The 27,179-nt window shown below is 41.7% G+C and overlaps 1 protein-coding gene across 1 annotated transcript in view; it reads left to right on the top strand.

The window, feature by feature from the left end:
• TENM1 (teneurin transmembrane protein 1) overlaps nt 1-26,176 on the top strand; it is a 256,403-nt gene extending 230,227 nt beyond the window's left edge. The window contains exons 24-30 of the mRNA XM_075107184.1: nt 3,700-3,872; nt 6,211-6,446; nt 12,201-12,497; nt 16,616-17,003; nt 17,685-18,905; nt 19,392-19,534; nt 21,009-26,176. Coding sequence (XP_074963285.1) covers nt 3,700-3,872; nt 6,211-6,446; nt 12,201-12,497; nt 16,616-17,003; nt 17,685-18,905; nt 19,392-19,534; nt 21,009-21,767 — 3,217 coding nt within the window. The 3' untranslated portion in view covers nt 21,768-26,176. The remainder of the gene's footprint in view (nt 1-3,699; nt 3,873-6,210; nt 6,447-12,200; nt 12,498-16,615; nt 17,004-17,684; nt 18,906-19,391; nt 19,535-21,008) is intronic.
• Nucleotides 26,177-27,179: the final 1,003 nt, after the last annotated feature.

The raw sequence follows: 27,179 nt of genomic DNA, 5'->3' as shown, positions 1-27,179 counted from the left end.
CAGTAAGATCTTTTAAAGGACTTCACCTGATTGCAAGTGCCTCCCATTGTGTGTAATACAGATTTCTTCACGACGAGATACCTGGGCTTTGAAAGGATTCATATGATGTATATGATTAACCCAAAGAAATTTTGCTAAATTAAACAATTTTTCATACTTTCACAGCTTTAACTGCGGTCTAGGTAATACTGTCCTCACTGATGCTTTGAGTTGTCCCAGCTTTGCATGACCACGCACTTCTGCCAGCCTAGATCAGTCAGTAGAAGTTAACAGAATTACAGTTGTTAGCATCACAAAAACAGCAGCAGAATTAAATGGTGAAGTCATGTCATTAGTACTTAACGTTCAGTCCAATAATTGAAGTCATATTCACAATATATTACAAATTCCTGAATGGCTGGCACACTGGATGTCACCCAATTTGCTGCAGTCAGAGGGGCAGTGCTGTGCTGAGTATCATAGAACCATTAAGGTTAGAAAAGACCTCTAAGATCACCAAGGCCAAACATCAACCCAACACCCCCAGGCCTCCTAAACTACGTCCAGAAGTGCCACGTCTACATGTTTTTTGAACACCCCCACCTCCCTGGGCAGCCTGTGCCAACACCTGACCGCTCTGTCAGTAAAGACATTTTTCCTAATATCCAATCTAAACCTCCCCTGATACAACTTGAGGCCATTTCTTCTCGTCCTATCACTTTCAACAGATGTGCTTTCAGGAGATGCTGCTCATCTTGTGCCGTAAATAGGTCATGGGGTGCGATGGTCCTTAGTTACCCTTCAACCAGACATTATTTTCCAGACAGGTCACATTCTGAACCGACACCTGATTTCAGTTTGAAAATTAGGTGTTTTTTTTTTTTGAAGGGGTTACTTATATGTGAATTGCTTCTGAGTCATATATGAGCATAGTATTGGAACTAAGAGGATTATCATATGAGCAACTTTCAAATTGCTTGGAATCATCTTCTCCGTTTAAGGTAGATTTGCAGTGACATCCAAAAGTTCAACCCATGGCACTGTCAAGCTGAAACAGGGATGAGTTTGTTTAACAACACATATCACAAGTACTTGGGAATATGAGCAAAGAGCATGAACTGTTCAGAACATCTACCTGTATGTCAGATTCACTCACAGAGGGAAATTATTAAGAGGTAGAAAACCACCTACAAAAGTACTTGTCATCCATCTACTCTAATCTGATGGAATGAAAGTACTGAAAGAGCTCTTGCATAAAATTATAGCTAATGTACAATTTTCAGTCATCTAGATTTTTTTTAATATTGTATCATTAAAGCTGTAAAAGGGGAGGGGGAGCACTGGGCCTCTATTAAATCAAGGGCAAGAAAACACCTGCAAGAAACAACTCGCTCTGAAAAAATTAATTAGACCGCTTTCCCTTTGAAATGATATAACTCTTAACTCTGCTACACATAGAAATGCAAATGGATTGTGAAGCTGTATCCCCAAGTGTGCATTTCAGATATTGGTGAGCACTTCCTCATGTGGGTACTGAAATCAGTGCAATTATTTGCATGATTAAATGGTCACTGACATGATTAACAGGGGCATAACTGGGCCCCAAATTAACATTAAGAAATATGTCATGATTCTGCCCCTATTAATATGGGTAGGACATTGCTCTACAGGAATTGAGTCCCAGGGTGCTACTATTCATCATATGAAAGGTGGCAGAACCTGCCCTCAGAGGGTTGGGATTTTTGGAACAGTCTGGAATAAAAAAACCCTTTAGATGGTCATGCTGTGGGATCGTTACTGGGACACTAATCTGCATGTTCTCCTTGAAGTTAGTGGGACCATCTACATGAGAAAGAGTCCACTGGCATGTGCTCTAGTCTCATTATAATTCAGTACCATATCTGGCCAGCCATCCAGTAATAGTTTATCCCATTTTCAGCTACACAGGGAGTTTTGTATCTCATCATCAGCCCTGTCAGCAGCAAAACTGGATCCTTAGCAAAGATGGATCCCAAGTATTGCACACAAGTACATTCCAATAAACTGGCTGTATTTACGCTGTAAAAATGCATGATTTGGGGATTTTTCTATGGTATGGTAGAAAATCCAGATAACCTAGCAAGCTGTCATATCTGTTTGATCAAGCAGTAAATGCAATATAACTGCCCAATGTTCATGGAGTCTTCTGATGATGGAAAGTAGTGGTCTGAGTCAATTTTAATCGCTGGGTGTGGCACCCAGTCAATTTGCACAGAGCCGGCATGAGGGTGGAATGTAAATAAGTCGTGTGATGTATGTGAGGGCAGTAGGAGGTGAAAGAGAGAGGGATTATCTTGTGTTTAACATGCGATTAATTTATTTGTCAAAAAACACGAGATGGCCACCAGTTCATTCTCCAGTGCTTCATTTGAAAAGAACAGCTGCTCTATTTTTCTTTTTCATATGGGTGGGAAGAGAAAAAAATCCTGATTTTTTCACCAACACTTCTTGTGACATATAGATTTTATCTGACTAATTAGTGGGAAATAGAGATCCTAAGGAAATCATGCCAACACATTAAAGTGAAGGACACAGCCAGATCGTCTGTTGATGTGATTTGGAAGAGCTCTGTTGGAGGCAGCAGAGCTTTGCCGGTTGATACACCAAGTGAGAATCTGTTTTGTGAATGAGGGGAGACAGTTAATAAAACATGAAAACTTAATTATGCATTCCTACCTGCACAAATAGGCTTCTATTTTATGAACTTGAGTTGGTTTTACTCATGCAAATATGCCTGCAGTATCAGTGAGGTGTCTTGGGTGAATAAAAATGTCTTAGCGTCAGTAAGGTTTTTAAAATGGAAGGCATTAATATGAAACAATATCAAGCACCAAGCAATGTTGTGCATTGTTCTGCATGTGAACCATTAGAAAGAATAAATACATCTGTAGAACTGAAAAGACCCGTTAGAAACACTGCTCCAGAGCTTTTGAATTAATTATTGACTTTTTCATCATGTGGCCTGAATCACATAAGGTGCCTTAAACGAAAAGAGTTTCTTTAGCACTGATGAAATTTAGGTGAACTGAAATGTGGTGCTCTAGATTCTGGTGCTGTTGCTCGTGATGAGAAGTTCCTGCTGATTTGAGTAGGCCCACGGGAAACGTAACACAAGAGTAAAAACCATGTAGGCAACTTAATCGCTGCAGATTTCAATCTAATTTTATCGCTATTGTTACGCTTTAGGTCCCTTTTTTAAATTCAACATTCATATTATGTACTTCACACATCAGCAACAAAAGGCAGTTTTTGAGTGTTGCAGAATCTAAGAATTGGTTTTATTTAAAGTTACGAGTAAGAAAACGCCTTTTTGGGGGTGAGTTGGTTGCCTGAACGCCGAGTGACCTCCAGTGGCCGCCCTCCTGTATCACATCCCGGCGGGTTAAACCCCGACCGCCTGTGCGCAGCGCTGAAACCCCTGGCAGAAGCTGACTGATGTAGGTAGCATCTCATACTGCTTCCAGTTGTATTTTATCCAGCACCACTGAAAAAGAGCCTAAGCAGGAATTCAGATTAGGGAATTAATGCCTTTGGAGTGAATAAATGGACCGGTTCTTACCTTTTTACTTATTGCACAGTGTTGACAATGCTTCTTAATTTCTCCCCTTTTTTTTTCTTTTAGGAGCATCTGCAAGACAATAGTGATGTATTTTCATGGCTCTTTAACGTCGTGTCTTGCAGGTATGACTCCGATGGGCATCTGACCAACACAACCTTCCCGACCGGGGAAGTCAGCAGTTTCCACAGTGATGTCGAAAAACTGACGCGAGTGGAACTTGATACTTCAAATAGAGAGAATGTGATCACAGCCACAAACTTCTCAGCTACCTCTACAATATATACTCTAAAACAAGGTAATTAAAGCATTTCTGTTGTTTCCTCCTTTGAATCATTACATTTCAGACCCTAGATGTTGTTGCATTCTTCACTGTTTGCCAGAAAAAGACACTAGAATTAGTTCCTTTGTTTCTTCCTTGCTTCGATACAAATAGCTAGATACTACTTAAAATTCTCCTGGGGTACCAGTTAGAAACAAACCACAAGTGAATTCTTTTCCTCCTAGAAGAGTCCCATGGATAGATTGTAGTTATCGAAATCTCTGACATCTCCAGGCTATACGTGCTACTTTCTACTCTAGCATCTGGAGGATTCAGACCAACCTATAACACACTGAGCTTTTTTATTCTGAGAAACGCTGCCCAGAAGAATGACTTGCTCCACTGACTTTTTAGCACTGAAATGCCTTGTTTGGCCAATGCTGTGAATTCTTTCTGGTGGTGCTGTGTCCTGGCAACAGCACTTGTAGGAAGGAGGAAAGCATGACCCACCTCTGCTGGTGACTGCCTTGGAGATGAGGTTTTGACTCAACCCCTGTGGACAACGCAGTATTTCCCTGGAAATATCGTATCTCTGAAGAAGAATTTACTCTCTGCCTAATGGAAATGCCCCAGCGTCCTCCTCCAGATTTTGCAGATTCATCACCAAAGTTCTGGTTTTATATAGTTTAATCGACCTGGTGTTTTTTCTCCTTGTCAATTTTTTTGTTGTCAGTGGATTGTTCAGGCTTTGAGAGACCAGGTGCTGGAAAATAGCTCTCTGATTTCCTTCCAGATCTGCTACAGAAAAGCTTTGTAACTCTGAGCAAATCACAGAAGTTTTCTTCCTCTCAGTTTTGGATCTATAAGAAAAAAATAGGAAGATTTCACCTTACAAGATACTCGCTCATTCCTCTTCACTGTTGCATTCCAGAGACAGCACTGAATAAGTGGAAATAATTATGTTATATTGTTTTATCACGTGTCAGGCTTTGTCCGAGTGACCCCATCGGCTCTGTGCATCATCTACTGCCTGATTGTATGTCTGTCCTTAAGTCTGAAACTCCTCAAAGTTGGTATGTTACCAAATTCTGTCTGAGGAAAGTGCTAGCACAGTTTCTGGCAGTGCCAGAAACAAACAGCTATAGTTATTATTATAACTATCCTATTTAGGAATTCTTTTATGAATTGCATATTTCCATATCTCTGTGAAACTATCACGAAGCACCCTGTGAACAGTCAGTCAGATGTGGTATCCTCACATCTGAGACACAAAGCCTCTTTTAATGTAATGCCTATTAGCTTCGCTTTCTGACATACCCAACTATTTTCCACGTATTCACTTCTCAAGAGCTGGACCAGTTACTTCTATGTGGACCACCTTAAAATAAAAGGATGCTTTTCATAGTCCCTAGCTGGTATGAATTCAGCTGCCTTTTAGGGGTGAGACTGCCACTTTGTCTCTTAGCACTAAACATTCAGGCTCATGATCGAGGTGTCCCCTGGCAGCTGAGCCACAGTAACCTCCTGTGCGCATATCCCTAGCCTGACCACATGCGAGGCGACGTGGCACAGCTCTCCTGCAGTGGAGGAATTGCAGTGCCCAGGCAAGAGAAAGGCAGCGGCTGTACGCCTTTGCATCCTTTCAGTGGAGACCTGCTCTGGACCCTCCATGTGCTTCTGACAGTTTTGGGGAGGGGAGGAGGCTGTGCTAGGTCACCCCAGCTGCTCTCAGGAGCCCTCTGCGGCACAGTCCTGAGCCTCTGGAGCAGCTCGCTGTGCCACCATTGCTGACCCATTCATTTTTCTGCCAACAACCATCTCCCGGTGGGTCTCTTGCACCGGGCTTCAGGCTCGTGGCTGACCGTCGCTGTGCCTCTATGCCAGGCTCCTGCTGCTAATGGGGGAGAGGAGGAGGTTTTAGTATGGGTATACAGAGAAAAGGGACAGAATGGGAGACTGGCCGTCATCCTAGACATTTTAAAAACAGCTTTCATGCTTGACCTCAGATACTCATGCAGCGGTTCAAGCAGCGTGCTATCCTGTTAACAGATCCCAACGTGCTAAAATCATCAGAATATCAGTGGTCGAAACCCAGCCTATGGGTTTACATACTTTTAAGCTGAAAGCAAAAACTTGTTATTCCTGCTGCAGGAAGCCTTCACAATGGAAATCATTAGGCCAAATGTAATAAAAAGCTTTAGACATGGGCGGGCCTGGAGGTTCCAGGTTACAAAAATCACACTGCAGTTCGTGTGTGTTCAGGTGTCTGTAACCTAGGGCCAGACAAAGCCCCGTTGCACCTAACATTTGCTTCATAAATCTGGAGATCTGAACATTTCTCTGTTTCCTGTTTTTGGTTGTTGTTTTTTGACAGATAACACGCAGAATATCTACCGGGTCAGCCCCGACGGGTCTCTGAGAGTCACCTTTGCCAGTGGAATGGAAATCACGCTTAACACGGAGCCTCATATTCTAGCAGGGGTTGTCAGCCCCACTTTGGGGAAGTGCAATATCTCTCTTCCTGGAGAACATAACTCAAATCTCATTGAATGGCGGCAAAGGAGGGAGCAGACCAAAGGCAATATCTCCACGTTTGAGAGAAGGCTAAGGGTAAGGCTTCCTCTTGTGTAAAGTGCAGTGTTCCCTTTGAAAGCCATTGAACTAAAATCGTGTTGAAATGTTCCACTTTGTAAGAAGAGCAATGGAAAGTTTGTATCAATGGTGGGCCCCAGCCACGAATTTCAAAACCAAACTCCGCCGACAGTCACAGAGATGTTTGATCTCTGTTTGATTTTGGTTGTGAGACTTGACCTCAAGATATAATTACTTTTTTCTTCCACTTCTTTTTCAACTAAGAACTTAATTATGGCTTCGGAAGAAGCTGTGAGCAAAGGACGATGCGTAGTTACTCTGGCATAGCAGCAGAGTTGGAGCCACATTCTACCTCACTAGATAGGGATCTATCAACCGTCTTTCTTCTGGGGGAAGTACCAGGTGCCAGCCTCTGCCTGGGGCCGCGGGTCTCCAGGGCACACCTTGGGTGTCCTGCAAGCCAGGGGGATGTAGAGCCTCCCTGTGTATCCAGACAGGCTGTGTATTCTGCCCTCTACCACTTGCTCTCAAACCCACTCAATCCCTCTGGCTGGATTACACTACAGCTCTAATAAAGAATTGCTTTAACATTGCATCCACAGTTTATTTTTATCTGCGAGGAGAGCTCACAGATTACAATGACAGATGGTCAACGTTGAGCATTTAATTAGGTAACACTAAGGCTCAAAGAGACTGCTACCTTGCAGAACAGGTTTTTCACAAAATCAGTTCCGTTTTTCACATGAATACTCCTTAAAATGCATCTACCAGTAGTAGGACTGGGAATTTTGGTGTTAAAAATACTGCATTATTAGGTACAACCTCTCTGGATAGGTATCTCTGAAGGTACATCTGTTAGCTCTGAAAATACAGAGATGATTATTAAAATCTCTTGATTGTCTTTTGGTTATGAGATACTATATATTTTTTGAAGTGCATCATCTGTTTGGTTTTCAACTGCTCTGATCAGTCAAAAACGCAATACTTGGATGATCTGGCCAGACTGGCCACTGTGCGTGAAACACTTGTTCGAAAGGACGTCTTTCAGATTTCACAGTCACAGTGACTTTATTAGGATCTTGCAAGTGGGGAGAAGCTTCATTTAGTTTTTCCTGTCCGTCTTCTGACTGCCTCCTCTCCGGCATAGTGTGAGTCCTCATAGCCCTGTCTACGGAGACAGCTGAACTTATTACAGTGGCAAACGTGTTAAGATGGCAGGATCCAAACTATGGCCTCCATGGCTCATGTTACTCAATCAATTCACTTTTGTGTGAGTTTGTGCTTAAATAACTGTATGGCACATTTTGCGTTAAGGATCTTACATAATAAAATCTTAAACAGAAAGGATGTAGTCAGTCGTCTATTCTGCTTACATTGCCAGGGCCAAGTTGTTCATGACAGTTATGTTTAATATAAGTACTTCATCCTGCACAGTTTTCCTATTATGCAGTTTATAGTTTCTATTGTTGAAATTGATTGCAGGTTCTTTTAACTCATTTTCACTTGCTTCTGCATGATCCTTAATATTGCCTGCCAAAAAAGGGAGGAAATTCACAAACTGGTCAGGATTAAATGGATTCTGGCTGGAGGCATAAAATGTTCATTGAAATACTCAACACGGAAGCTATCCCGAGCTCAGCTGATTGACCTGCCGCTGGATCAGTCTGTTAGTGCATACTACCAATCGTGTACTCCTCCTTTTCCTCCTTCACCTTCATCGCGTGAGAGGATGGAAGGTGAAGTGTAAGAATGATTTTGACATGCTACTGTCTTATATTCTCTGTCCTTCCAAAAGTATCCACTAGCATCACAGCAGTTGATCGTTGCATTGTTTTTTCTGTAAATCGTGTCTTTTTATACCTACCCAAGATCAAGGGTGCTCGTGGATTGTCCCTGCCTACTCAGAAGGACAAGACAGCTGCCTGTATTGCAATGTTTTCCCCTCCCTTGACTGTACTGAGGTCTAGGACCATCTGTCTGAGGGCTGTCAGGGCAAGCTAGAGGGAACCTGGTGGGATAGCATATTAAATGAGGATTTGATAGTGGAAAGGAGGAGAAATATTCTGCACATAGGATACACCATGTAAATAGACACAAGAGAAAGGGACAAATGGACCATTGAGGCTGTTACTGCCAATAAGAAGGACTTTGGACGATAAGTGAAATATATGGGTCCTTGAGTTCAGCTTTAGCACTGAGAAGTTTGCTGGTGGCGTGGAGAGTCAGTGGAGGTGGAAGGAGCTGGAACAGAGCAGCTGGTGAGAAAAGCAAAGGAGCGGCAGAATTTACCCAGAGACAGCTATCTTTCCGTGGTGATTAAAGGAAATATGCAGGACAGCAGGAGCAAAAATACCATCGTATAGTGTGTTTGAAGCAGTATGCCAAATAATGAAAGGGATTTAGCGCTTGCTGTTGACAGATCCTTGACTACTGCTGGGGTAAAAAAAAGTAGCATCATTAGAAGCCCTTATGCCGGATGAGGTTCTGGTGCGACCTTCTGAAAACTTCTAGTGAGTTATATTTTTAAAAGAAAGTTTTTAAACACTTAATATGCCATGGCTGGCATAATAGGAAGTGTGTTAGAAAGCTTGCAATGTAGGGCAGAAAGAACGATGCTGAGCTTTGAATATACACTTAAAGAAAAGCTCTGGGGATTGGACCAGTTCTCAATAGAAATGAACAGACTTGCAGAAACCCTCAGTTACAGAAAAAAACTATCACAATGGAAGAATTTTCTGAGACAAAAAAAAAGCATAGAAATGTGGTTTAAAGATGTTACTTAGAGATTAGTCCTGATACCGTTATTGAAACAAACGGCTTTGAGTGCTAAGAGGTATAAATTAGAAGACAGGTAACTGGGGATGAGATAAAGGATGACCTGGTTGAAGAGAAGAAAGTTTTTCCTTCTCTGCCTGGTCCTAACATTTTTAATTCTTAATCGCAATTAGCAGCCCTCTTGAAAGCATGTCACTCTATTAGTGTTATTTCCAGTTTTGAAAAGAAGCCGCTGTTAGCACATTCTGAACAATGCTGTAAACGTTGTGTTTTAAAAAGTGGGATTTTTGCGTGGTGCGAATTCCCTGCTCTAGAAATAGAGCAGAAGTGAGTTAAGTTAACTGAAATGCTAGAACAGACATCTAACTTGATCTCAGTATCTAAATCAATGTGGGAAACAGGAATTAATCACAGGTTTCCTTTAAGTGCAGAACTGCCTGCCCTGGCACTTCCTGAAAGTACATAAAACAGTCTGTAGGCATGTATGCATTTTATATTAATAATAAATCTATGTACAATCAGGCATTTTAACATCAATCTTAATCTAGCAAGACTTCTTTTTTATCAATTGAACTGCTGTTTTAATTGACTTCTAAAAATGAAGCAAAGGCTGTTGTTAAAGCCAATGAGCATGATGCATAGTAATATACTGATTAGAATGCAGCTCTGTTCCCTGCTGGCTTTTGCATAACTTAGAGGAAGTTGGCATTGGATGCAGTCCAGGTTTATAACTGAATATCTATGAAATTGAAAATTGAATGCTTGGCCAGTCTTACTTATTTTCACTGTCTTTTTTTTTTAACAACAAAAAAGGAAGTAACTCACTGGCCTCAATTCAAAAGTCCTGCAGATACAGGCTTGACAGCTATGTTTATTATTGCATTTAGCAAATGATCTCCCGTTATTTACCAGTCTTACGGCACGTTCTAATGATAGGACCAAATCCTCTGCCAGTGCATATCAGTTTACATTGACTCAAATCAAAACACAGACAAGGAAATAGTACAATCATCTCATCTGAGTTACGCATTGTAGACAGTTCAGGTTTGAGAATGAAAGTCAAGAGAAGTGCATGTTTATGTGATTGTTTACACTGCAGAATTTCTAGGTGTAAAACTAATGGAAGTAGAGTCAACGAATGTTTAAAAATATGTAATAAATATATCTTTTTATGCACTACTAATGTTACTGTTGAAGTCAGCTGAATTTTCTCCCTGTTTTCTTCAGCTGAAATTCTGACCAGACATTGCTTTCAGAAATCAGATTTCCTTGGCTTGTAGCAGAACACATGAGCTCCAGCCTCTCACAGGGGCTCCTGCGAAGCCACTGGGATTTGAAATCAGCTTTGCAGTGACAACGCCGAAATGAGGCCTGCTACCCATGTATCGTCCTGTCTTGCCTTGAGAAGGGTGTTAAATTTAAATTAAATATGAGAAAGTAAACAAATGAGAGATAAAATGTGGAATATACGGGAGGTAGTGTCATCCACCCAAACCTTACTTTAACTCTGTGAGCTTTCAAATACTGCTGCTATCCACTTCGCTGCTAATTCTGCCTCCGTTTGGTTTTCATTCTTATTAGTTGTATCGTCCCTGAAACTTAGATTGCAAGCAATTTGTATTCAAGACTTTCCTTTCTCCTAACTGCATTCTACAAGAATAATAATAATAGCAATAAGAACATTAAATATGTAAATATGTACATAGACAGTAACTGAATATGAGCCAGGGTGTATCCCCTGCTTGCTTTTCGGTTATTTTACCACCAAGAGGACTTGTTTTCAGAAATTGCGAGAAGTTTGCAAAGAAATATAATAAACTTAATCCACCAGACTGTATGCAAGCAAATATAGTTGAACTGAGCATCACATTTTACTCGGGCTCCTTAACTATCATTAGAGCATAAATTATAACAGTTACAGCAGTCTACAGGGGTATATAGGTATTTTACAGCTATTGTAAATGAACACTGTTAAAGTTAGACGTGTGTGTATATAAAACCCCAGGAATGGTAGTTGAATAAAGAAACACCTGCTTCTTCTAGATTTTCAAATTATTTTGTATCTAAAAACAGAAAGGGGAAAGAAAAAGAATGTTCTTTCTAATCACTACCACCATATGATCACAGCTTGAATTATTAAACAGGTATTCTTAACCATTTACTTTACAGCTATGCCTCCAGGTCTCAGTGAGGAGGAAGCACTGTGCTGTGCACTGTGCTAACACCTGCGCTGACATCCTCTCTGCTGTAAGGAATTTATTAATTGGAACAGATTAATACAAGCGATTAGATAAAAGGCAGTAGATTAATACAATGAGCGCATTGAGCATTGATCTGAAAAAGACAAGTCAATGAACAATGTCTTGTGGTTCCCTAATGTGGTGAGGGAGCTGCAACAAGGAACGTGGCTGGCACCAGGCACCAGTGCCGCTGGTTTTCACGAGCTCCGGGAATGGGGTGGTTTTGTGAAGAAGTATGAGGATGCTGGTGAGCAGGTCTTCAGGAGATGCAAGCACAGCTCTTCTCTTTGCAGCATCAGTGTGCAACCTGGCGCGGGCTATCGCAGAGCAGTAGCTGGCCTGTCAACACTTACGGAGCTTAAGAGAGAGGACGTGAGATAGGATATCTTTGTTAATTTGTGGGCTTAGCTACACGTCTTTGGCTGGAATCAAAAAGTCCATCCACAGAAAGTTGAGAAGAAAAAAGAAAATCTTAGGAAAAAGTGAGAGCGGAGGTGAGAGCTAAACAGCACATGGAAATAGGAAGCATCCTGTAATGCAAAGTATAATATAATATAATGTACAAGCAGCATTTTGTTTGTTGGTCCTCCTGTTTCTCATCTGAATATTTTTCTATTTTCTTGTCTTTAATAAGGCCTAAATTCTCCATCATAATGTTAAACCATTGCCCATTTTGTTTGGAGCTGACCCAGAAATGTTTGTGTTGTGTATAACTAAGGTGCACTGTGTTCTTACCTTACTGTATCTTTGTTTTTAGGCCCACAACAGAAACCTGCTCTCCATTGATTTTGACCATGTAACCAGAACAGGAAAGATTTATGATGATCATCGCAAGTTCACTCTTCGGATTATGTATGACCAGACAGGACGCCCAATTTTATGGTCACCCATCAGCAAATACAATGAGGTCAATATCACTTATTCACATTCTGGATTAGTCACCTATATCCAAAGAGGAACCTGGACTGAGAAAATGGAGTATGATCCAAGTGGGAACATAATTTCCAGAACATGGGCAGATGGTAAAATATGGAGTTACACATATTTAGAAAAGGTAAATAATTTTAAAAGTGGATTGTTGTACCAAGGCAAAAATATTTGGTTTGATATAGATATTATATTGTGAACTATGTTATAATGCCATCTCTTGCAAGAGTATTTAAGCCTTTTTAAATAGAAAATGCATACAATCACATAACTAGGTAAAAATGCCTCTGGACGTGCTTAGACCTACGTGTCACCAGTTCAAACCTGCCACAGTTTCGTTCTGAAGAAAGTTATTAGCACCTTAGAGTTGTTTAATTGGTAAGTAGAAATGATTTCTTGGTCTCTGTCCAAGTTCAAGTGAACAAAGGACGCTCTCACTGCCGAAAAACATGTTGCCACTCCATATAATATAGTCAAGAATATAACAGTCACTGGAAAGGAACTGTTTCCTCCCCACAGCACAGTTCTTTTAAGCCAAAATTATGAGGCAGTGAGTACAGGCTTGCACCTATTCAGTGCTGCGCTTTAAAAAAGGGATTGATCCTGTGAGGAGAAAGATTCCTTCAGTATTTATGAGGGCTGTTTGAGGGGAGAAATACTAATATGAAATGAGTTATTGCTCTGCTTTTATAGTGACTTCATGTCTAAATTGCCTGAGTATTGGAATTTTCATTTATGTCTATAGGTAATGGTCAGAAGACGGGGAATAGATGTTGTACAGGCTAAGGAAGAACAGCATCTCATTCATTTGGTATCATCTTGTCTCCCAAAACCGAAAACACAATCTGTATTTTTCAAGCTTTCAGAACTTAGTAGGAAATTGTATTCAAACAGTGTCCTTTTAAACTTTTTCTTTTTTTTAAATAGCAACATCTTGGACTATCCAGTATACCCTGAGTTTGCAGAACATTTTCTCTGAACCTGTTAAGCACAGGGAAAGGCTAGGAGGGGGCAGGTGAGGTAAAACTGATAGGGGGTATTACACGTAGAAAATCCAATCGCTTTGAAGTTATTTAAGTATTTAAAAGTTCCAAATGTGTACTTTTAAGATAAACTTTGCTGTATTTACTTTGAATGTATTTAAGCCTGATCCTCAAAAAACTTAAACCTAACCCAGAGAAAAAAATGATTTAGACTGGAGAATGCATAAAAATGCGATTCCTTCCTTGTCTGCATGCAGTGTGGTTCTTGCATGTGTTAACAAGATTGGCAAACCCTAGAAGCTTCAGAAGTTTGGTTCAGATAAATTTGTCAGGGCTTCTTTTGTCTGTGTGCTCTTCTTCAAATTGCAAGTAAACAGGCGTTCAGTACAGCTTTCAACTATTTGGGCAACTTGCCTTTTGGAAGAATCTTTTCTTTTTTTCTTCGGGCCTAATGGACCGTAATTTTGGAAAGATGTATGCTTCTTATCTTTCCAAACCACTTTGTCTCTTCTTTAGTTTATGATGAGCTTATAAGTAAAGTCATATAACTTAAAACTGTTGTTCTGGAATTCTGCACAGGTGGCCAAATCCTGATCTCATAGAAGCAAATGGCAAAAGCTTAGTTGTTCAGGTAGCAGCAGCCTTGGGTTATGCTGTAACTTGTCATTATAATTATTGAAAGTCATACACACCATGGACATAATCTCCCAGCTATTTAATGTACTTTCATCACTGTTTGTTCCTTGTGCCAAAGAAAGATGAATTCACTGTCAAAATTAGGCATTGAAATATCATTTTGTGGCTCCATTAAAGTCAATAACTCATTGTGTTCATTATGTAATGATTGCTAATGGTTGCCTGAAACCTCATAAGACCCAATGATTCCTTTTATCAAAAAATCAATTATATAGTTTGCTTCCAGTTCATAGTTATTTAATTCTTCATTTTTAGCACTTGATTAGTTAATTGTAAATCCTCAAAAATCTCTACCCCTTCCAAAATTAGCTCCAATAACTTAGGTTTTGAAAAGCACTGTGATAGTAGCACTGTAAACCATTTTTACTGATGCGATTCGGTTCCTCTTGTTTTGGTCACTTTCTTCAATTAGTTAATATTCTTATAAAATCTCCTGAATACTCCAAGCTTGCTTCCAAAATCCTGCAGTTTACCACCAGACAAAATAGATGAGCAGTTGCGTGTGTATGTTGGACAGAAATGACATCTAGTGGTGATGCTCAGCATTTCTGAGTATTCCCAGTAGAGCTCCAAGTAATTGCCACTGGCTGTTTGTCTAGATATACCAGGCGGAATCAATCATTACATGGTTGACCAGGCTCTGGTTGCTTTTATAAAATGACAGCTTTTTTGATGTTTTATGAGCTACCCTCTGAAATCCTTTAAAACAATTAGAACCCAATTTGTGTAAAGAGGTGAAAAATCTATTGTAATATTGTTAGGATGTATTGGGAATTAATTTATTTTTTTTCTCTTTATAGTATCCTCTAATAGGCTAGAGAGGATACTAAGTCTCCAACCCTTGTACTGTCTATCCTTTTACTATCCTGGACAAAAGTGGAAAAGCCACAAAGTGCTGTAAAAATGGCACACAGGGGCTCTAAAGTTATATTAGAGATGTTTCTGATCTTGTTATTCATACTCTGTCAATGGCAGACGGCTTAAAGACAGGCCCGGGAGCAGTATATAGAGGCGTCACATCAGTGCTAGGAGAGAGTTCAGCCAGTGGTTTACTGCAGGCTGGGGACTCTTGACTGAAGGTGAAAACAAAATAAACACTGTGCGTGTTAGAAATGCTTGGCAGACCAGGAATAAAGCGATCAGAAAAAGCTCGGTGTAAAGGTCTGTCGTCACCAGTTGGCAGAGGATAACTTGCGAGTGGCATATGTTGGTGCTCTCTGGCTTACGTACAGGTGACAGATGTCTTTCACCAAGGGCAGGAAGAAACACATCTTGGGAGGGCGGGGGGGGCAGGAGTGCAGAGAGGATGGCCAAGGCTTAGCCTATCCTTAGAGTAAGCACTCAGGTTATTTGTCAGAGCAAAGTGGCTCGACGCCAATGTTACTTAACACATTGCAGGGCTGAGCTCTCGGTGTTTTCCTCACGGAGAAGATTTTTGAGCTTAGAGGAAAAAAAGCCTTTTTTTCTGATTTCTTTCCCCAGTGCTCTATGAAAATGCAGTCACAGTGTTCCTCATAAGACTTTGTTTTGCACGATGTCTCAATCATGCAGGAGCATGACAAATTTGCTTATATGTGCCTGGTAGGTTTGGGCTGTGAGCTAAGAACTGTGCAGTGTCAGCGCTCCATCTCAACTCGGAGAGTGTGGCAAGGATGTGCAGTGCTCTGGTCCAGCCCTGGTCCAGACAAGTACTTACTGGAGCTGAGAGAAGGCTACAAAGTTCTCCCATGCATTTTCACTCTGTGTTTTCATTATGCTTGTTTCAACAAGCTCTGATCTTGGCCAGTGGGCTTGTATCTGTGACACCATGACTTTGCACATGGCTGGTGAAAAGGTATACAGAGCCCAAACTTCAAATGTGTACAAAAAAATGTCTGCCAGGCCTATACATTCATCTGCCAAACAAGCAAAACATTTCATTGACCAGCCACAGTTAACCAACACAGAACAAATATCAAGTACCTGTGTAGAAATTATATTCTTTGTAAACATTAAAAAAACAGAGGTAGAAGTAGTCACACCAAAGAACCTGCAGACCATTTGCATCCTCTGTAAGCATGGAGACACTGTGACCTCTGGGGCACTGTGCATTTAATAGAAGACAGAGAAAAAGGGGTAGGTGTGTGATAGAGATATGCAGAGTGCCATTAAAAGCTAAACACCATGTACACACCATTGAAAGCTTCCCCTTTCTGCCGCCCTTAGAAACATCTGCCTGTGTGTGAGGAAGAGGTTCCCTCTATTTTTGCTTCCTGGGAGGATGACCTAAATATTTCAGAGCAACATAGCAAGTCAGCATGAGGCTGAGATGCTACCGAGAGCCACATCTGCCTTCCAGTTTGGAGGTCCTTACCTCTAAACTTATTATTATTCTCCCCCTGTTTTATACCACCACGCTGGCCAGGTCTCCTGGTGCTGAAAGCTTCACTTGGAATTGTGCAGACATTAAGAGCAAACTAGAAGCGTGGATGGTCGTTTCAGCATTTCCTCAACCTTCAGACACTCACTAGATGAATAAACATTTGCTTGATCAGCCACTTACACTGCCATTCCCGTTTGATTGCAGTCCGTGATGCTCCTGTTGCACAGCCAGCGCCGCTACATCTTTGAGTACGACCAGTCGGACTACCTGCTGTCGGTCACCATGCCGAGCATGGTGCGCCATGCCTTGCAGACCATGCTGTCCGTCGGGTACTACCGCAACATCTATACCCCTCCGGACAGCAATGCGGCTTTCATACAGGACGTCACCAGAGACGGTCGGCTTCTGCAAACGTTATACCCTGGGACAGGACGCAGAGTTCTTTACAAGTACACCAAGCAGTCCCGACTTTCCGAGATTCTGTATGATACTACTCAAGTCACGTTCACCTACGAGGAATCCTCTGGGGTTATTAAAACAATACATTTAATGCATGATGGGTTCATCTGTACCATCAGATACAGGCAAACAGGTTTGTGTAGCTGTGACTACTTTGATAAAGTTTTTTTGGCCCTGATCCTGCACTTACTTGGCATGAAATTCCATTATTTTTATGTCTACAAGTTCTTATATTTTATGTTTCAATAGAAAAATATGTGTGTATGTCTCTGTGTCTGTGTCCATAGGCATATATAGCTGTCCCATTTAAAATACAGTTTTCTGTTTATAGCTTGGTATGGAATAGCTCTTATAATGTTTGATTGTTTTTTATTCCACTGTGTGGATATTTGCTAAATACTAAATCAAGTTGTTTTAGTGTTTGCATTTTCAAGTTTCCCTGTTTATACCATAATATAACATAAATTCAAAAGGACTGTTTATATGAGGAAGGAAATCACCATGTAAAATAAATTTAGTTTAGAATTATCTTGCAAGTAAATAGAAATCATAATTATGAATAAAATAGCATTCATTTAAACAAATGTTAATAAAATATAAATATTTTGTAGGGCGAGCATTAATAAAGGTTCGTGAGAGAATAATCTAGCATATTCTTAGTTAATGGTACTTTCTGAGACAGTCAAGTAGCGATAAAGCTCAGGGTATATTTGAATTCATCATATGTCTGTGCTAGATCTGTAGGGTAGGTATACTGTGGACATAATTCATTGTTTTTCTTGCTTTAACTCTCTCCCCTATTTGTTTTGGACAGGTCCGCTTATTGGTCGCCAAATCTTCAGGTTTAGTGAGGAAGGGCTTGTAAACGCCAGATTCGACTACAGCTACAACAATTTCCGTGTCACAAGCATGCAGGCCATGATAAACGAGACGCCTCTTCCCATAGATCTGTACCGTTACGTCGATGTCTCTGGAAGGACGGAACAATTTGGGAAGTTCAGTGTAATTAATTATGATTTAAACCAAGTTATAACCACCACTATGATGAAACATACCAAAATTTTTAGTGCCAATGGTCAGGTGATTGAAGTTCAATATGAAATTCTCAAGTCTATTGCTTACTGGATGACCATCCAGTATGATAATATGGGTCGGATGGTGATCTGTGACATACGTGTAGGTGTAGATGCCAATATAACAAGATATTTTTACGAATATGATGCCGATGGTCAACTTCAGACTGTGTCTGTGAATGACAAAACCCAGTGGCGCTACAGCTATGACCTTAATGGCAACATCAATTTGCTGAGCCATGGGAACAGTGCGCGCCTCACTCCTCTGAGATATGATCTGAGAGATCGCATTACCAGACTTGGAGAAATTCAGTATAAAATGGATGAAGATGGTTTTCTCAGGCAAAGAGGCAATGAGATCTTTGAGTACAACTCTAATGGTCTGCTGAACAAAGCGTACAACAAAGCGTCTGGCTGGATGGTGCAATACTGCTATGATGGCCTTGGAAGACGAGTTGCAAGCAAATCAAGCCTAGGACAACACTTACAGTTCTTCTATGCTGATCTCTCCAATCCAATAAGAGTCACTCACTTGTACAATCATACTAGCTCGGAAATAACATCCCTCTATTACGATCTTCAAGGTCATCTCATTGCAATGGAATTGAGCAGTGGAGAAGAATATTACGTTGCTTGTGATAACACTGGAACACCTCTAGCTGTATTTAGCAGTCGGGGCCAAGTCATAAAAGAGATTTTGTACACCCCATACGGAGAGATCTACCAGGACACTAATCCAGATTTCCAGGTTATCATTGGTTTCCATGGAGGGCTCTATGATTCCCTTACTAAATTAGTTCATCTGGGTCAGCGGGACTATGATGTCATCGCGGGTCGGTGGACGACACCAAATCACCATATATGGAAACACCTGAATGCTGTCCCACAACCATTTAATCTCTACTCATTTGAAAATAATTACCCAGTTGGCAGAATCCAAGATGTTGCTAAGTATACAACAGGTAAAAGTACACATTTCTCATGAAAAATGCAACTTTTGATCAAATCCTGGTATGGATTCAAGACTCCAGAAATCTGCATACATCCAAAGTTACTATTTGGCTCTAATCTTGCATATATTAAAGTCAGTTCTTTAGTAGATAACATCTTGCTGAGCTTGATCTGTTTTCTGTAGCTTTATGGGAACCAAGAAAATAATTAATAGTTGTTTCTGCTGCTTTTCTAAGTGCTAAAATTAGGGGAAGAATGGATGCAGCTTAATTTGAATTTTTTCCGTTATAAATAGATAGAAGGCACGCTATTGATCTGACTATAGCTATGCTTTGTAATCAAATAATTTGTTTGCTACAATAAAAGCTGTAACCAGTACTGAAAACATAAATTTATGTGAAATCATTATTTCTGCATAGCTGGGATTTCTGCAGAGTACCCTCGCTTTTTCTAAGATTTATGTGCCTTATTGCCAGCATCCTTTTCTTGTTTTGTAGACATTGGAAGTTGGCTGGAGCTGTTTGGTTTCCAGTTGCACAACGTACTACCTGGATTCCCAAAACCAGAGATAGAAGCTCTGGAGACAACATACGAACTTCTACAGCTTCAAACAAAAACTCAAGAGTGGGATCCTGGAAAGGTTAGCAAAAGCTCCGTTCAGCTGCTTCTAATACTGAATTAAGGAATTGGATTAGAAAATATTGGAGACCAATGAAATAGTGTGACTGTATCTTTCAACATAATAAGCAAGGCAAATATTCTAACAATGCTAGAAATTTTAATCTTGTCACATTATGTACAGGCATCAGGGCGGAGGAGAGCTTTAAAGAGAAGCTTTTAGCAACGCAATGAAGAAACTTTGCAGCTGTTTACAAAGAAGCCATGCAAATTTGAGGGGCAGGATAGGCAAAAGGATAAAGGTGTTTGTCTGAAAATTGAAAGAGCCACAAAAAATTTTGTGGAAACAAAAAACTAAAACCACAGATTTTCATCTTTGTTAGCAAAGATTCCACAAGCGATGCAAAATCACTGAGGGTATTAACAGCTTTACAAGTCTGTACCTTTGCATAATTATTGCAGGAAGACAGAAATGTTGCTATGGATTTATAGGGGAATGTGTAAAACGTGACCTTGCCCCAGAGCATATTTTCAGTAAAGAAGAGCCATGCAGCAGTGATCAGGGTCTAGCAATCGATGTAACTGCAACAGGACCAACTACCGATATTCCGAGCAGGTGTTCATGTTTTGCGTTTGACCATATGAGCATCTGTTAACAAAGAAAATTGATTTTGCAAAGATGAGAAAGAAAAGATGCCTTTCCTCTAATGTAGTCAGGAAAGGGAAGCATGCAGCACTGTGAGTTCCTGTTAGTAGCGTGTAACACTCTTCTTTTCCCATGCACAAATGACAGCACAAAGGGCAGAGGGCTGGAGGGTCAGCGCTCGTTCCAGATGTAGGAGCCTGTCCATGTAAAATTGTCACTGAGATATTAAAGAAACTATTACAAAGGCACAGAAAAAGTGTAGTGATAGGTATAGTGTTAAAAGACAAACAGATACTTGGAGTAAGGTTTTCTTTTAGCCTCAGTGGGGAGCAAGATCTACAGATCTGATGTATTTGCGTGGTTCCTATTGTTCTAGTGCCTTGAGACCTTCGCAGTCTGCTTTCCTTAAAGAATGGGCTATAAAAAAATGTTATTGCTATTTTACAGAAGACATAATTAGACGCACTGAGACTAAGCACAGAATCATGTAAGAAAGTACAGCTTTGAGTTCAGGTTTCCCCATGCCTAAGAGTCAAAAGACCAGCCATTAGAGTAACAACTCAAAGAGGGGAGGAAGAAAAAAAAGAAAGAATAAATACAAAAACAGCATTTGTGATAAACATGTTTTCCATTTGTTTTCTAGAAACTAAGGAGTCCAAGAGACAGAAAGCAATACCTTAGGCGATTAGAAAGCCTGTGCGCATACCCAGGCTCTGTAGCTGTGCACGGTGTTTTACAAACAAGTTGAAGATCCATTCTAAGCAATTCAGAGATTAGTAGGGTCTGTGAGACACTGTAATGAACTGCAAGATGCCTCTTCTTCAAACTTTATTGGTATTTTCTTTTCCAGACTATCCTTGGTATTCAGTGTGAGCTCCAAAAGCAACTCCGAAACTTTATATCCTTGGATCAACTTCCTATGACGCCCAGGTATAGTGATGGCAAGTGCTCCGAGGGAGTGAAGCAACCGAGATTTGCAGCTATTCCTTCAGTATTCGGAAAGGGCATCAAATTCGCTATAAAGGATGGTATAGTGACAGCTGACATTATAGGCGTGGCTAATGAGGACAGCCGGCGCATTGCTGCCATCCTCAACAACGCTCACTACCTGGAGAACCTGCATTTCACCATAGAGGGCCGAGACACGCATTACTTCATCAAGCTGGGGTCTTTGGAAGAAGACTTGGCCCTAATAGGCAGCACTGGAGGACGACGCATCTTGGAGAATGGCGTCAACGTCACAGTGTCACAGATGACGTCTGTGATCAACGGGAGGACTAGACGCTTTGCTGACATCCAGCTCCAGCATGGCGCCCTGTGCTTTAACGTTCGGTACGGAACAACGGTGGAAGAAGAAAAGAACCATGTCTTAGAGATAGCCAGGCAGAGAGCCGTGGCTCAGGCCTGGACTAAGGAGCAGAGACGGCTGCAGGAAGGGGAAGAAGGTATTAGGGCATGGACAGATGGAGAGAAGCAGCAGCTTTTAAGCACTGGGCGGGTACAAGGCTACGATGGATATTTTGTTCTATCTGTGGAGCAGTATCTCGAACTTTCTGACAGTGCCAATAATATTCACTTTATGAGACAGAGTGAAATAGGCAGAAGGTAACAAAGAAAATCTCTGCCTTTGCGTCACCAAAGACTGCCTGTTTTTAAACGTAAAATGGTTTATTGTATTGGTTTTTCTAGATCAGAACTCTGTATATATAAATATAGAGGAAAAAACATATCCAACTGCCTTTAAATGTGACAGAAGATGGTATTTTAATATTGTTCGTTTAACTCTTTGAGAGATGACAGTGACAATTTTTAGTTCTTGTGTGGCAGTATTCAAAAATTTCAGAAGCAGAGTCCTGACAGCTGAGCAGCGCGACTTGCGCGCGAGATGCCCGGGGTGACACCGCACATCCCTGCGGGGTAGGGGAGAGCCCAGCGTGCTCTGCCTTCTTCTAAAGAAACACTACTTTTTTGTTGTTGTTGATTTACTAATTCACCAATTATTCAAAAGGTTACAGAGCCTGATTCTTCAACCCGTGTTTCCTGTGGGTAGTTTTTATCCCAGTGAGATCTCCCATAAGTTCAAGGGATTGCGTACAGAAACCAGACTGTGTATGGAAACTTCGTAGTTGCTCACCAACCCCGCACATGTCATTCCTCACAGCTATGATATAAGGGATTTTCTAACCTGGGAAACCCAACTGGCGTTGGATACAGTATGGAAAGGCTGTCACATATGGCCTTTAGCTTTGCTCAGCGGTAGCCATCTCTCAGCCTCTCAGTGACAAACACCACGTTGCGTCTACTTTTGCATGTGGGGGCCTCTCTCCCAAGGTTTCCCTCGGCACTGGGTTATGCTGGAGTCCGGCAGCACACGTGGAGCTGCCGATCGTCCAGACAGAGGGGTGCAGGGTGGCACCGCACTGCTGGGCTTCAGCCAGGCATTGGGGTGGCCAAAGAAGGGCTTCGCAAGCGCTGTGGTCAACACCAGTGTGCTCCAGACTGGGCTTTAACTCAGTGCTTTTGGGACAACCCTCGTTACCCGGCCGGGAGGTTCCCAGACAGTTCAGTAACAACAAGCCATGCAGGATCAGTCCTGTCTGTAGTCATTGGGCCAGAACTCATCTTTTCACAGATCATTTGGAAACTGCAGTGTTGTTGGGTTTAGGCATCGTGGTTTTTTCATCTCAAATTAATAATCCGGTTGTATTACTCATTTTTTTTGAGTCTGAAGAAGATTGGTGGGTTGGGAGTTGATGAACCTAAGTGTGGATAGTAAATATGTTGATAAACATAGAACATTTTGGGGATGACTCTTCACTTTTCAGCTCAATATCTAGAGCACATAGAAAAGCATTATATTGCATGGGCAGAAGTTTTTATTTCCCAAGGTATCATGCGCTGCTGGCACAGTTATTTCATAGCAGAGTAGGTGAACCTTCTTTCAGCTTGTCATTTTTAAAAGACCTGATTATCGGGAGGGGAGGGCACATGGGGAGGGGGAAACAGGTAAGCAGAGTTCCTTTACTGACTTTCAGAGGGAGCTAGAAGTCTTGTTATAGAGCCTGTGTATCCGTAACAGTGATGTTATTGCACATTCTTTCAAAACAGACATAGCAAATATATTGAAACAATTTCTGCTCATATTTACGGAAGCCAACAAAGTGCTTTCTTTGTCTTTCTTCCTTCCTTTCCAGTTTTCTTTTTTCCCTTTTTTGGGGGCAAGTGGAGCAGACTGTACCAAAGTTAGAGATGAGCCTGAACTGGCCCCTGAGACCTGACCCCCCCGGGGGTTTGGACTCGGGTCTCAGCCTCACGCCATTAGTGTCTCCTTCCAGACGCCTTCCGCTCCCCCGGGAGCCAGCGCAGCTTTGAGGGTGCAGGATTAGGCTGAGTGAGAGCCTAGTCCCTAAAACCACCCTCTACTCCCCAGCCAGGAGGAATTGTGGACCAAAATCTGCACATACACGTCTTGGTGGGGCTCATCGTTAACTAACGTACAGAATTGGGAGCTGACAATCCAGGTTTGACAGCTCTGATTTCCGTAATTTTCCATACGATCATGGAGAACTTGAATACCTCCACACCAGCCTAAAAATGGACCTTCAAATCCTTGAGCCTCTAATATGCTTTTAATCAACGGAAGAATAATTTATGAATTGTATATAGAGAGCGCATTCATAAATGTGATGATGTATTTTATCACTGATCCAAGATGTCAATATTAGAGTCTATTTTACTTATATTTTAAGCAATTATACTTTTTTGCAATTCACTAATGAGGTATCATTTTCAAACTGCTTTAAATATCCATTATAAACAAATATTTGAAGCTATTAGAATTACCTTGAACTGTGCATTTCTAGTATGTAATACATATTTAGTTAGCTTGTGCCTTTAGTTTCTTAAAGTTATATTTGTATTATATGCAGGAAATGCACTTTGTATTACCTACAGCTGTGTTTTTTAATACTGCCTTGATTACTGTTGTTCTCATATTATGCCAAAAGGTCAAAGAGTGAAATGTGTTACAAGTTTGTCACTGAAAGTAGATTTGGCATTTTCCCAGTTCCTGGGTGCAGTCTAAGGTACATCTTTGAACAATATTTCTTATGAGAATATGGATGTGTGAAGAATCACATGACATTACGTGGCCCGGTAACACAAGCAAAAAAAAATGCCTTCGTCGTAACAGTTTCAGAAATTTAGGAAACTAAATGAAAATGTCGTGTTGAGATGACAGTGCTAAAGAAACGCGGTGCTGCTGAAGGAGCACTGGAGACTGAAGCCGCAGCTACACGTGGGCCAGCCGGCAGTGATTCCCGAGACTATAGCAAACACATAGCTTTGGACCATCTTGTTCATGAACAACCTCAGATGGAGGCAGGGAATATTTCAGTCTCCATTTTTTTCTTCCTACTAGTTAGACCAATTTCTCAATGTTGTTTTTTGTAGTTTTTCTTTTCTTTCTTTTTTTTTTTTTCTTTTAATTTTGCACTATAGCCTAGAGACCCAAATGAGAAAAAGCAAAAAAGAAAAATAGTGGCATGGAAATTTATACTGTTATTTAGATCAGAGGATTTGATGCTAGCGTTCTGCACTGCAAACAAGGTTCTGAAAGTGGAAAAAATAACATAGAATTAAATTAAAATAAAATTAAAACCACTATTGCACACTATCCTGTAGCAAATGCCTACCATGAGAAATACGTGCTATATTTTCTATGACAGCCAAACCAATAGTGTGTACAAGTAAGGTTTCCTTTGCTTTCATATTTATTTAGCAAATCTAGAACATTTCAAAGGTATAAATATATATATAGATATCTATGTAGAACATAGCCAAATAAATATATATGAACTGGTCGATGTGCAACTCGGTATACACATCCTAGCCGTTTGGTTTGAGCTCTCTAACGTGCTCTCGGTTGTGCGCGAGGGGGGCAGGCGCGGCCTCTCCCGAAGCCCCGGCGCCCCGGCCCTGCGCTGCCCTCCCCGCCGAGCCCCCGCTGCCGGCGGCCAGGGCCAGGGCCGCGGAGCTGCAGCGCTGCCGAGGCCATCGCTGCTGCTGGCAGCCGAGGTGCGGTTCCGAAGGGGAAGGCGGTTTAGGCAGAGGAGCTCCTGTTCTAGCCTGAGCAAAAGGAGATGAACAGCTCCCTGGCAGGGCGTGAGCGTGCTCGGGGGGATTCGCCGGAGCGCAGCTGATCCAACGCGGTGACGCTCGGATCAGGCTGCGCCGACAGCCCTAAGGGTTTTCCCTGTCAACTGCTGACTGTTATTTAAACCCATCCTTGATACAAAACATTACCAGGTCGAAAGCGCCCCGGCTGTCAGAGGAATCGCTTCTCGGCAGGAACTGGGACCGGTGGAGTCGGACTCGCTGTGGATTTGTCCGGGCATTTGTCACCTGCCATTATTTGTCTAAGGAAACGTGTTTGACAATTTCCAGTTTTTCCTTAGATCTCGTGGTGGACTTTAGCCTTTTAATAAATGTTAGTATATCAGATCGTGTCCTTGACAGTATTTTACTTGTATGAACCATGATAAAACATTAAAATCTTCATACTCTTCAGGCAGAAGTGTCAATAAACGAGAAAGAGAAGCATAGCATACGATATATGTCAAAGTAACGTTCCTTTTTAGCTTTCTCATCAACAGTAAAAATGTTTACAATGTATGCCAAGATCTTCAGTTTCTGTCTAACACCGGTTAGAGGTTCTGATCTTAACAGAAATTGTGTTATAATGGCCTCAGCCTCGTTGCTAGGAAACAATAGATCCCAATTTTTTTATTCCTGCTCTAACTCCTGTGCTGAATAGTGACTGGATACTGTACAGGTTTATGTTATATGGCTGCAGTTACATGGTCTGATGCATTTTGCTCTGGGTTTCAGACCAGAAGCATGCATTTTCTACAAGAACATCCCAGCAACGCGCTGTAAATATTAAAAGTTAATATATTATGTGTCGATATTTGAAAAAGAAAGTACTTTGACTATTTCATTTTTAAAAAATAAAGGTGCAAACTGATGGTGTGTGACTTTGTCTTTGTTCACACCATGTATTTGGGATATTCTGGGCGTGTCAGTAACAGGTGCTTCGATACGGCTGAATAAGGGCAAGATTAGTTGATTCAGAAGTTGGGGGTCGGGGGGGGGGGGATAGCAAGATTTAATTTTACTTCCGATGCAGCAAAGTTCATGCATAGAACGCTGCAGGTTTCACTGCAGGTGAAATCGCAGCCAGTTTCTGTGCACAGGCCATTACATTTCCTCAGAAAAAAATGGGAAGAGAAAAAAAAACATCTGCTAAATGCCTTTGCACTCCCAGGAACTGAGTGGGTGAAGTTGGCAGCGGTGGTAGGGGATGAGGAGCAAAGTTTAGGTTCCTGCACGTTCTGTGGAGCTGCCTCAAATAGCTGAAGAAGAACAACTGTGTGTATCGAAAGTGGGCGCGTGAGGAAAAATAAAAAATGCATCGCATGCGGCAGAGAGGAGGAGACAGTGAACCGGAGGGGCAGAAGGAGCGTTTAAGGCTAAAGGAAAGGTTACGTGGTGAAAAGCAGCTCAGAGCAGCTGGGCCGGGCGATAACGCGGCGTGAGGGCTGGGGCTGGGAGAGCTGCGCTGGGTCGATGAGAAGGAAGCGAGGCCAAAGGGGTGCTCTAGCAGAAAAGGGAAGAAAAGCAGCCTGGGAGACAGTATTGACTTAGTGCTGCAGGGGGTCTGTCACGGTCATCAACAGGGAGGAGGGGAGGCAAAACCTGAGCTGTGGCAGGATTAGTGGCTGCGGAGGGGCGGCGTTGCTTTTGCTGGGGAGAAGGCAGGGCGGGGAGGGCAACAGGCAGTCTTTGGTGAGCTGCAAAATCGGCTGTCGGCGCCGGGGCTGTGGCAGCCGGGGAAGGGGAGGTGGGAGGGCTGGCGGGGTCGGGGCAGAGCAGCCGCAGCGGCGAGGTCACTGTGGCCGCAGCCGGCAGGGCTGGTGGGAAGGAAGAAGCAGGTGAGACAGACATTACGTGGGAAGTCATG

This window comes from Phalacrocorax aristotelis, chromosome 11 (assembly GCF_949628215.1).
Source record: "Phalacrocorax aristotelis chromosome 11, bGulAri2.1, whole genome shotgun sequence".
NCBI lineage: Eukaryota > Metazoa > Chordata > Aves > Suliformes > Phalacrocoracidae > Phalacrocorax > Phalacrocorax aristotelis.
This window is presented reverse-complemented; position numbering and strand designations above follow the sequence as displayed.